At 43.2% G+C, this 12,519-nt stretch overlaps 1 protein-coding gene across 1 annotated transcript in view; it reads left to right on the forward strand.

The window, feature by feature from the left end:
• The window catches only part of PGBD5 (piggyBac transposable element derived 5), a 70,600-nt gene extending 59,706 nt beyond the window's left edge, over positions 1–10,894 (forward strand). Inside the window, exons 6-7 of the mRNA XM_041424401.1 lie at positions 1,447–1,552; positions 3,021–10,894. Of these exons, the coding sequence (XP_041280335.1) occupies positions 1,447–1,552; positions 3,021–3,216 (302 nt within the window). The 3' untranslated portion in view covers positions 3,217–10,894. The remainder of the gene's footprint in view (positions 1–1,446; positions 1,553–3,020) is intronic.
• The last annotated feature ends 1,625 nt before the right edge of the window (positions 10,895–12,519 follow it).

The raw sequence follows: 12,519 nt of genomic DNA on the forward strand, positions 1-12,519 counted from the left end.
TTCAGCTGTAACAGACATTTAGTACGTTGCATACTAGCTTCAAAATAGAGCCTGCAAGCTAGGACAGCACAGGGGGCTTGACAGAGATAATGGATGGAATGAGACTTCCAGCTGGAGGAATGACATGGTGAAGTCTGTAATCAAAACGTGAGTAGCATTTAAGGCTGATTGTAAAAGAGTTGGCAGAAGTAAGGTGAAGAAAGTTTTCTTGAGAGCTTGAGAAATGAGAAAGCTGAGGATTGTACCAGTACTGAAACGATGCTGAGAAAGGATGCAACCAAGCCTGTGCTTCTCTAGACCTGGACAAAACAGTGTTGTACCTGAGAGAAGGGAGCCTTGCTAGGCAGTGTGCCACAGCCATGGAGTAAGTAGTGCTCCAGATGTGGGCTCCTGGAGAGCCCACAACTGAAACCTGTGGGGGCATAAGGTCAAAAGTTAGGGAGCAGACTCCTAAGCTCTAAGTTTGTTTTACCCACCCTTCCTTTCTACAGGGAGCAATACATCAGAAAAGAGCTAGGGGAGTTTCTTAGGAGGACATTGGACTTACAAATAGTGCTGTAATGTTGGATAAGGCCAGGTCATAGACCACATGAAGGAATGGGGCCCATTTCTGGAGTAACCTGCTCTAGCACCTGTCTGTGCAAAGAGTGGTTGGTAGAAGGCTGCAGGGTGATGCCTGTTGACTTTCCACAGACTTCTGCAGTAGGCAGGATGGCCATCCCCCATGATGAGCTGAATTAGCAAGCCAGCTGACCAGGCAGGACAGGAAGCAGCACTTGCAGGCAGAGAAATGTGTGCTCAGCTCCAGTGAGCAACCTACGGGTACTTCTAAGTGCTGGCTCCCCACAGCAGGAATCAGGCTGCTTTTCATTTCTGAGAGATCGCAATCACCCACCAGCTTCACTTCTGTCTTCACTGGGTTCAGCCAGTTGGCTCCTTCTTACTGTATTTTCTTCTCTGTGTCAATCAGCACCCAGTGAAGAGAAGGTGATGTTGCTCTTGACCCCGTGGGTGGAGATAAGCAAAGGATTTAATTTCACGGGACTAATTTGGGACCTCCAGAATTCAAAGCATATAACAGCAAGTCACTGCTCCAGAGGTGACCACAACTTCTTGTGGCCAAAAAAACGAGAAACTGTCTGTAGGGGGCTACTATGGGACTTCAGGAATGTGTGGGTTCCTTTGAATATATGGTAAAGATGTTTGTGTCTAACACCTTTTCATTTCCAACTGAAAAATGATCTCTTTTCTTCCCCTTCTACTTGTTCAATGTACTACCTGTGGGAAAAGAAATCAAATTAGCGTCTCTGTTACAGAAAACTTTCCAGCTTTAGGGGGAAAACTGTCAATAATGTTTATTTTTATAAGCCATATATAGAAAACATATTTTTCAATTGCTAGAATTATGATGTCAGTTTAAAACTGTTATGTTTCTAATTGATGCAGGAGTTATAATTAAGAGAAAAAGTGGAGAAATTCCATGCCCACTGGCAGTTGAAGCCTTTGCTGCTCACCTTAGCTATATCTGCAAATATGATGATAAATACAGCAAGTAAGTAAGATGTGCATGTTTGTGTGTTCTTCTTTCACACCTTCTCTGTTGCTGCAAGGTTTGAGTTGTTCATGTTGAGCTGCATCTGAGGGCCCAATGCTGCTTTCACCGAGTCTCTGAGAGAACTTCTGTTTAAATCGAAGATCAGATGCTGGCTCTGCACAAAGCAAGAACTGCATTGTTGGTGATGGTTTGGCTCTATTTACCCATACATCAGACAAAAAAAAAGAAATTTTGAGACACAGGTCCTTTGCATCTTATAAATTTACTTTTAAGAAGTGATGAGAGGATGAGCCAGCAGACGGATAGAGAATTCAACAAGGGTCTACCAGCCCCACAAATCTCTCAGGCTAGCTCAGCTCTCCACCTCTAGCAGTAGCTGATGTTTAGTTGATAATCTGTCCTGGTGATATTTGTGTCACCTGGAGCCAGAAGAAAAAAGACATTCAGTTCTGCATGTAAAGCTGATCTACATGATGAAAGAGCAGAATGTAGAACTTTCAGCTCCTGAATTCCAGTTGGTGTCCTCAGTGTTAACTCTTAATATAGCTGGGAGGAACAGCAGGGAGTAAGAATAGCAGTAGTGAAGCTTGGCTGTGGGAATAGCAGTGAGGTACAGGAGATTTCCAGAACTAGAAATTGAGAGAAAAAGCAGCACAGATTTTTCAAGCCAGCTCTCGGCAAGGCAGCAAGAATTCAGTAGAATATATGAAAGAAGAGGAGTTCATCGCTGGAGAATGATGTTGGGATCTGGTCTGAGGAAATCAATGCGGAAAAAAGCTGGGGTAGTAGATTTAAATGGTTACTTAAAAAATTAAAATAGGAAAATGGGAGAATGGGAAATTTTATGACAGAAGAGAGAATATTCTGGCAGTCCTAGAATTAGTCAGAACCTAAATATAAAGATGTCAGTCCTTTCTGGTTCTGCCTTGTGGTCCACCTACCAGCAGTGTACGCTCTCGCTCTACCCCCACATCCTCCTACCTACTGTTGACAGCAGCAGCAATCATCCTTTGCTCACAATAAACCTGAGGAGAAGCATCAAGAAGCTTCCCAAAACTGCAATGTAATGTGACTGAGGCTTTTTTTTAGTTACAAATTGAAGGGATTCAGCCCTACATCTCCTATCACAAGGATATTTGTCATGGGTGAGCTCAAGGAATGTGTATCAGTACTCTTATTTACATGGAGCGATACAAAGGTGAAATTATTGCTGAAGTTTGCTTCTGAGAGCAAGGAGGTCTGCTCTTTTACATACTACCAGAAATGTCTAAAATTGTGCAAATTTGCTGTTACTGTCTGTCAGATACATTGTACAAAATTTCTTTAAATAATACTTGAAACAGGCATGAAGTCCCATGTCTGCTTCCCCTTTGGGACTGCAGGATCTTTGCCTGGGTTGATTTCTTGCATCCCAGCTGCAATTGTTTGGCTGAACAGTGTTTTTCCCTCCTTTCTTGGCTTTTAGGTATTTCATTTCTCACAAACCAAACAAGACCTGGCAACAAGTGTTCTGGTTTGCCATCAGCATCGCTATAAATAATGCCTACATCCTCTACAAAATGTCAGAGGCCTACCATGTGACAAGGTACAGCCGTGCACAGTTTGGTGAAAGACTTGTAAAGGAGCTTCTGGGCTTGGAGGACACCTCACCCACCCATTGATGCTTTGCTCTTGGTGGCGTAGGCAGGGGCTGGCAGGAAAGCAGAAGATACCACACCTGGAGCAGCAAAGCAAGGAACTTGTGACACCACCAGTGCTGTCATCCAAAAATGCCAAGCGATGCCACTAGAGAGGTGCAAACTTTGTTCCTAGTATCAGCTGGATGTAAACATCTCATGCAGAAAGTGCCACTGGAAAAGCTGACACAAAATTGCATATGTGAATGTGAATGCCCTGTGGGAATCTGTACACCGAAAACAGACTTAAATTAGCATCATCTCAATGCTATTTGTTGAACAGGGTCATCTTGTAAAGTTCCTCTTGGGCCAAGAGCTTGTCAGAAGCTGGCACAGCTCAGCAGTCCTAGACGGGCGTTACAGGAAACTCTGCACCTTCCTTGGAGTTACTAAATTGTCCCTGTGCGGCTGCACCATGGGCTGAGCGCGGCTGCCATCCCACGAGACGTCGCTGCTGTCCTGCACCGGGACAGGCACAGCAGCCCAGCGCAGGGACACTGCAGCAGGCATCTGGACAAACACCACCTTCACAGGCAGTCAGCCAGGAAATGAGAACCACTCATGATTTCTTCTTTCTGTGGTTTTTTTTTTCCCCCCCTTTGTTTTTATTAATGTAACATAAAACAATTTGATCCCAGTTAGAACACAGGAAAAGTAGGAGAAACCAAGTACATTAGTTAATTTAAAATGACAAATACATTACGCTGATTTTCTTTTTTAACCACGATGAAACATTTTTTTACACAAACAGTGATTAATACTGTAAGTATTAATTACTGTTAATTACTGTAATTAACAGTGAGTAAACCAGTAAGTAATACTGCCTCACATCTTAACTGCCACGGTCAGTGTACAGGTGAGAAATCAAAATATACCAACTATATTTTTTCTTGATTTCAACTGTATCTTAAATGTTGCTTAAAAAGTTAATGTAGTGGACTGTTAAAATTTTGAGAACAATAATTTATTGCTTTTTCTTTGGTAACTGTCAAGACCTTTTTGGTCAACTTTAGAATTTGTTTGGCACACAGTTGGCAGGAAAAAAAAAGTCACTAATAGCCAAGTGTTTCCCATTATCACTGTGGGTTGTTCTGTAGGAATTCTTTTTGGTAGAGTTCAGGGCTTGTCACAGTAGTTGTAATTAAGCAGATTACATGTGTAGCAAAATAACGTAGCATTGTGTCTTAGAAAAGGAAAGAAGCCCAGTTTCAACCAACCTTAAACCTTGCTAAAACAGAGCAAGCCCAAAGAGTTCTCCTGTTCTGAGTGACATTGTAGAGGACAAGCATCATTGTGAGCTGGTCAAAGCCATGGCTGGTGGTCAAAGCCATGTTTTAGTGCTTGTGGAATCTGAAAGCCACTGGAGTTTCACAAAACAGCGCCGAGAGAGAGAGGTATGATTGAAATGTGGGAATCAATACTGAGGGGAACTACTACCCTGCTCTCTTACACTTTATTCATTTCAGTCCACAACTCAATCATCAAAAAACTCTGTATTCTGAAGGTTAGCAGTGATGGGCACAAACAGAATTGCATTAACTTACAGGGCAGAAAACTATTTTGATTAGAGGACCCCAAGCCTGAAAAGTTTTACTCCCAAACAATGCCTCAAGTTGATTCAAGAGGAATCTGGGGGTGAATGACTGATTTATCAATGTAAATCTTACCAGTTTACATGCATCTATCTGACAAGAGGCAGTAGAGGGTAACCAACATGAATTTGGAAATGCCTCAGATTTCATCATTCTGTGACATGCAAGTGCATAGCATGTAAATAATAACAGAGGAAGAATGCAGCAGGGGTTAGTAAGTGAATGACAAGCCCATGGATTGTCCTTGCACTGACACCTTTCTGTTTCCACCAAAGTCTTACTGTTTGGCATAGACCTAGAGGCAGATCTCACCTGGTTGCAAGGAGAGAAGGGGATGGCCATGGCTGACTTCATGGTGGTTCTGCTTGTGCTACAGCCTGGAGCCTGTCCCACACATCCTGCTCTGCCTGCCAGCTGCACAATGAACAGCAGTGGGATTCCTAAGCATCTTTTTCACTTCTCAGTCCATAAGGTCTCCACCCAGGAAACTTGGGAGAAAGGACAAAACTTTGTGCACTGAGCCTCCTAACCACAAAAGAAGGGGGTGGGTTTGAACCACTCTAGCCCTTGACAATGTCAAGCTGCACAGGAACCCAAGGATGAGTTCAAAATTTCTTGACCCTGCAGAGAACTGAGACCACCCCTCTTCAGACTGAGTGTGTTTTGACAGCTGATTATTGTCAGTCTTGTAAGTATTCAAAGGGAGACAGCAGCTAGCCTGAAGCATGATAAATGTTCAGCAATATAAACCTATATTTTTCTTTTTTTCAGGAAATTTCACAGAGTGTTCTTATTGCTCCCTACTTCGGACAATGCCAGCCTATATTGGATCAGGAAGTGTAGCTACTAGATCATTATATCCCATAAATCTATATGGTAGTTGAAACTGGGGCAGTAAGGAAAAGTTTGGCTGGAACTTTACTGATGGTAAAGTCCAGCTTCCTTACACTCCCATGCCATGCTGAGCTATGTGCAGCATACCCATGCCCCCAGCAGACATGGGATGGTTTCCAAGACCACCTTGGAGCCACTTGGCATTTCTGAGGAGTAGGCAGACCACTTTCCAGCTACATTGTAAGCCCCTGGGATAAATCTGGAGCCCTTGGCCAATTGTTACACAACTATGTTTGCTTAAAGGCCTTGAGCTAGGCCATCCCATACAGAAAATGCCTTTTCTTTTTTTTTGGATGACTGTAGGCCTGAGGCCTTGAAATATTTAATTTTTCACCAATGTATGCAGTTAATTATGCGGATTACTTGAGCTCAAATCATGAGATCCTAGCTTTTTGCCTCAGGGACTAGGTCCTGAGTAGTTTTCCCTAGAATTGGTGTTGATGGGGGATTACACAGTGGCTGACTATTACAGGGAAGATGCTTTAGTCTCCTTTGTAAAGGAGAAAAATGAAAACAAAATTATAGCTTTGCAATGAATTTCATTTTCTTAGCCTTAAACATCCCTCATCATTTGGAACTGTTGTTCTTATCATGCACAAACATTCCATAAGTAAGCAAAAATATTAATATATATTTGTATGTACAAAATGCCTGAATTTTGGCTCTCAAAGCCAACAAGCAAAAGCCACCAAAGTGTAGTCTATATCTACAGATTACTCTTCCCCCTCATCTTTTCCTTTTATTGACTGGAAGTGGGTAGGGTTGGGGAAAGTTAAGATTTCTCCTTGTTGAAAAAGCATCTTGCACTTTTTCTGTTACTACAACCAAGGCAAAGTAATTAAGGAAGATATAGGATAATTTTTAAATGGCTAAAGTTTGTCAACTGCAGCTCAGCCTGTACAGGATTAACTCCTTTACTGTAAACTGGCTTACTCAGATTTGGTTCCCCACCTGCTTGTAACATTAAAGCCTCTCCCTGATTAAAGGAGGGGAAAAAGTCTCAAAGTAGTGCAAGGATGCTCGTTATAGTGTGTGTGTGTGTCTAATTGTGCAATAGCTTGTGAAATTATAGTTTGTAGCCTTAAGACAATCGGGGTAAGAGATCTGAGAACTTAGCAGTAGGTAAAATGCAGTCAAAATGCCAACCAAGTCACAGAGGAATGTCTCTAAAATTTTTCATGAAAAAAGAAATTCGACACTGAAGTAATGAAGGGAGCACAGCACAGCTCTTTTCTCTCCTGCTGAATTGAATTTTCACTGACATTCTAAAAACTGATACTTACTTGTTTAGAACTGTACTTCTAAAAACTGATAATTACTTGTTCATGGTATGCAAACTTTATTTCAAAGAACTGAGACCATCAGTAAGACATACCGACCACCTTCTATGCACAGTACTTTCAGGAAATGTCTGCTTTGCCACGATCCATTCCTGGAAAACATTTCTTTTCCCAGTGTGTAATACCACACTTGCCAGAGCTTAGAAGCCACTGGGAAGTGGTTTCCAGTTGTCTCCATTGCAAAATGCTTCAAGGGCTTGCAGGAATTCTGCCACTTTTTGCTTCAGTCCATCTGTACACTTGACAATAGGGCACAATTTCAAGAAATCTCATCTCCATTTTCTGTTTCTATTCTCTATCCCCAACCTTTCTATATACAAGTAGTCTAGGAATCATAATTTATAGAAGTACAACTTTGTTTTCTTCAGGTAATTTCTAGAGAAAATTGAATTTAGCAACTCAAAAACAGCATTCCTGTTCTTTACCTCCAGATCTATTTCTGTGGCCTTTTTTTTTCCCCCCAAAGATGTTACTTTCTTTCTAACAGTTATTTAGAAGTCTGTCTTGAGCTAGTGAGTAGTGAAAGAAGCCTCCAGTATCTCATTCTTCCATGCCTTAGTCCTCTTGTGGTAGAGCTGATTCCACTGAAGGGGGGGATTGGGAGATTATGCTGCTCTGATAATTCTGTGCATCTCTGGTACTTTCCAAGCAAGGATTGCTAAGTGCTGTAACAACCTCAGCACTCATGAGACATCATTAGCTTACCAAAGCTTTTCCTTTCCTACCAGACGCCAAGGCACAGCACAGATAAGGGGGGTGATGAAATGTAAAGTGAAGTTTGCACTCCTGCTGATTAAGGCCGTGTTCTGTGTTTTCAGTGACTTGGTTCTTGTTCAAAAGCACTTTTCCTAACTAGAAATGGAAGGATGCCAAATATCATTTCCCCCCTAAGTTAAGGGCTGTGGGACTCAGCAGAAGTTCCTTTGTACAGGCTGGCATGAGTTAAAACTAAATTGCACTAAAGGTAAGAGAAAATTTGATAAAACGTAGGAACCCAAGAAGCCCTGAGGAACTTAGAAGAGATACATAGAAAATCTGAAGCTCTGCAATTGTCCAGTAAACAGTGTGAAATTCAGACAAATAATTCGTGAGTTAAGAAAAGTCACTGAGGCTTAGATAAAATATGAAACCTTCCATCCACCTCTGTTACGGAGTTTGCCATGGCACTTCCTTTGCACTCGGATTGATGTAAGATTGGTTGTTTGTAAAACAAGCTCATGTCAGTCTGGCTGAGAAAAACATTGAAGTGTTGAAGACCTGTTCACAGTTTCACAAGGCCAAGGAACTCTAAACTCAAAACAGGTATATATTTGGCCTGCTGTTAACTAGGATACTTGTACCAACACATCACATGATCTATTCTAAAGCAAGCCTGTCATCAGTGCTACTTGATATGTATTCATTCTTGTCACAATTCTTCCTAAACTTACCTTTATTTCCAGAAGCATCATGAACTGGAAACACTTTTGTATCATCACCTCACTTTGGGAAACAGTTGAGAACAGATGTGCTTTGTAAAAAGGATTTCTTCCTCTTCTGAGTGACAGCTTTGCCTCTCTGGAAATCTAACCCTGGAGAAGCTTCCTGCCCCACACTTTGCTTTGCTTCCCTCATTCCTTGCTTTTAGAGCACATCCAAAGCATCCTGCAGGTTCTCGGTCAGTCTGGAAGGGTTGACAACACAGAGCTGGCCCTTCAGTTTACTTCTGTAGCCTTGCTCTGCTGGTCCTTTCTGCTATTTTGCAGATCTCAGATTAAACAGGGTATTGTTTCTGCAGGCTGTTCTGATTGCAATCACTGTGAAGGTGTTGTCTGCTTTGCCCCATTAGTGCTGTCCCAGCAGGTCTGGATGGACCCCAAAGAGGTTTCAGCAGCCCCACACCCACTGCTCCAGCTGGCATGGCTGTAATATTCCTCAGCTCTGCATTGCTGTCAGAGAGAGACCTTTGACAGGGTCTGGGGATTTTCTTTGTGTTTTGCTTTGTTTTTGAAGCCCTTTCACTCTGATGGGTTTGGTGGACAGCTGTTAGGTATCACTAAAAGGCCTTAAGTGGTAAATCCCTTTTGTATCACTCTTTTGAAGTAATAATTGCTTGTATGGGATGTCAGGGTGGTCCATGTGATGTGTAGTGCAAAAACCTGACCCAGGAAAGCATCATTTTCCGTACCTGAACAACCTTGGATGACTGTTGTGCTGTGCTGTAGGACCATGATGTGTAGGACCTGACTGGGGAAAAATCCTGGGGAGATCACAATTTGCAATCCAAGCTCCTTGGACAAGCAGACTTCATAGTCAAGCTGGTCTCAGAAGTTTTTCTAGGAAAGGGAAAATTCCAGGCCTATGCAGTTTGCTCCCAGCCCTTGCAACACTGTTTCTAAAATAAACACTCTGGCAAATGCTTTCACACTTCAAATATTTACAGTGTGCTCTGGCCTTCAGAGCATTTTGACCTATTTCCACTAGTTCCCCCCAAAAAAGCCTAGAAATTTAAAAGCAAAGCACAGTGCACTAGGTTCAGCTGTCCAGAGCCCCAACCCACTTGTGTCAAAGTAACTTTGTGGTCTTCTTCTCAAATAATCCGTGTCAAGGCATTTGCAAAACGTGACTGCTGAACAATTTGCATGTCTCTGTGAAACATAGTTGCTCATTTGATGGAAAACAGTTTGCAGGTCTCTCCGACTTATTTTGCAACCTGGATTTTTCTTCTAGATATAAACCAAATATTTGCCTGGCATTTCAGTACTGAAATAAAAAAAAAATAGCTTGATCCCATAGTCTGGGGGTAATATCAGAGATAACAAAATTCAGGTTTATGCCAGCAATTAATCTGGTCCTGTGAAGGTGTGGCTAATCAGCATGGAGGGATGTAGACACAGACACAAGGTGACAGAGAGTTTGAGAAGGCAGAGGAAAGTTCAGAGGATGGAGAGAGAGGAGCCAGGTGATCCCTTCTAACTCTCATCATTCCAGCATGTATACCCCCCTCTCCTGCTGCCTTTGAATTAAAAGAAAAGGCTGATGTTTAACATAAGCAGTCTGCACAGCTGATTGAGTAACACAAACCCTGCTTTAGCTACATCCCTGGCCTCACTCCATGCCTTTCCTTAGGCTATATGTGTTCAGTAGTCATCAGCCTTGGAGTCACAGCATGCTGCATGTCAGCGCAGCATGGAAGCTACAGACTGTGGAAGCACCACAGTAGAAACAGGAAGAATGGGGATTCCAGAGAAGGAGTCTCCCCATTGACATTTTGTTTTCATTTATTTTTCAATGTGTGCAACTTACATTCCATAAAATGCAGTGACAGTTCCAATTGCGAAGATGGGCCTTAGCTGGCTGAGTGCTTTCAAGACCACTGGGCTGTGCTCACACCATCAGCAACTGCGGTTCTGTTGCAAAGTTCCATATTCTTTATAATTCTAAAGATTTCTGTTGAAAGCATAAATTACAGAGGTAAAATATACACTGCAAATTACTTTTTTGGTTTTTTTTCTTTTTAAAAACCTTCTCAGACCAATTTTATAACAGCCAAGTCTTTCAGGAAATGCAGGTGTGTGACCTTTTCACAGTAAGAGACACACAGCTGTGTTTCTGCATGGGACAGGGAACTACTTTTGTGACACCAGTTTTGTTCTACACAAAGGCACGCTTGCAATAAATTTTTACAAATTTTGTACACCATAAGCTGAATTCCGAGTTCCAAAAATGTGAAGTGTGGCAACAATAACAAAATTTATTTATAGTATCACTCTGATATCTTGTCATGTGATTTTATTTCTTCAACAAAGTTTGTTTACAATCAACAACTTTGAAATACAGTCAGATATATTACCTGTTGCTTTTCCTGTCTTGTTCTTTTTTGAAATACGTGGGGAAGATGTTTGGTCATGCTCTGAGTGCCTAAGTGAAAGGATGTAGAGAATATACTGCAAGATAAGTTACAGGTTCACACTCTAAGACCATTAGAATCATAAACCTACCATCTCTGTCCAGCCTTTGGGGACAGAGGCATTTTCTTTAAAATTGACTTGAAAAAGCCTTTCAGTGTAGTTGGCACACAGACATAGGAAAGGGAGCCACTGCCTCCCCCTGCCATGCCATTCTGACTCCGACAAGCAACACTTCCCAGACACCGCAGAGCAGGGTGGACACAAGGACAGGGAGAGCTGTCCCAGCTCTGGAATATCTACGCTGAACAGAACTAGCCTTTTGTCCCCACTGCTCCGGCTCCTGGCGAGCATTGTCTGTACCACCAGTGGTGCCCACCAAACCCATGACCTGCACGCCAAATGAGTGGCATTTGCAGGCAAAACCAGACACGTGTGATCTGCAGATGGCTGCTGTTTCACAGCTCCAAGCCAGCAGATTGCTAGGACCTGGTTTAAACCTTATCCTACCAAGGTAGCAGAAGCCTTGCAGGAGAACACACAAGTTACAGTCAGTCTTGCCAACAGCCAAGATGTTCCCCATGCCTTGGGCTGTGTCCTTCATTTCCTGGTGGCTGCAAAGGCTCCACTGGGACTGGGCTGCCCAGCATTCCAGGTGTGTGTGTGGCTCAACACTGACCTCTGGCCAGGATCTGTCGGGCTGCCATGTCTGATTTGCTCAGGGTGTTTCTTCATAGCATCTTGTGTTTTCCACATGAAGGAATTTAGTTTGCACCTAATCTGTGCCAGGAAAAAGCCAGAATTACTGGGAAAACAAAACATTAACAGAAGCAAGCAGCAACAAGACCCTTGACCTATTTGATGTCTTTATGGACCCCGTCCCTAGGAGACTATTTTTCTGAAGTTGCTTAGCATCACAAAAGAGGAGGCAAGAGATTCTGGCTGTTCAACACAGCCAAGATCTCAGAAATCTTTTCAACATGTAAGTAGCTGCATTGGCAGCCCTTAATGCTGGTTTGAAAGACGTCTGTCCCCTTCACACAAGAAACAAGACTCCTTTTCTGCTTTGCTGTGTGTTTTTGCACCACAGCAGTCACTGCTGAGCAGGAGGGGAGGAACTCACGGGTTTCTACTCTGAGACATCACATCCATGCTCAAGAAGCAATCAAACCACCGTGCGTGCCTGCAGCTCAGAGTGGAGACTGGCTCATCCCAAAGGAGTGCAGAGGCTGGAAATGTGTCTGTGCATCATCAGGGTGATGGATCGGCATGACCATGCCCTGGCTCAGGGCAGGGCTCCCCCGAGACGGGAACAGCCAGGCACGGGTGCCTCCCTGCATCACTCCCCAGGCACACACAGCAGGACGCACCTAAGGAGAGGATTACTGCCCCTGCAGCGAGACCAGCTACACACCAGATGAGACTGCAGCTGGGGCATAAACCAAAGGAGGATTTCTCCTTGTTCCCTGTCATGGCTGGAGAGTCGCCCCCAGCAGCACAGCACTTTGTTCCCTGGATGTGCCGCGACCAGAGCTAACACTGTGATCAGGCCACACCATCAGAGGTACACTAAGC

The sequence above is a fragment of the Onychostruthus taczanowskii genome, unplaced genomic scaffold (assembly GCF_017590055.1).
Source record: "Onychostruthus taczanowskii isolate IOZ18803 unplaced genomic scaffold, ASM1759005v1 scaffold111, whole genome shotgun sequence".
NCBI classification, from domain to species: Eukaryota; Metazoa; Chordata; class Aves; order Passeriformes; family Passeridae; genus Onychostruthus; species Onychostruthus taczanowskii.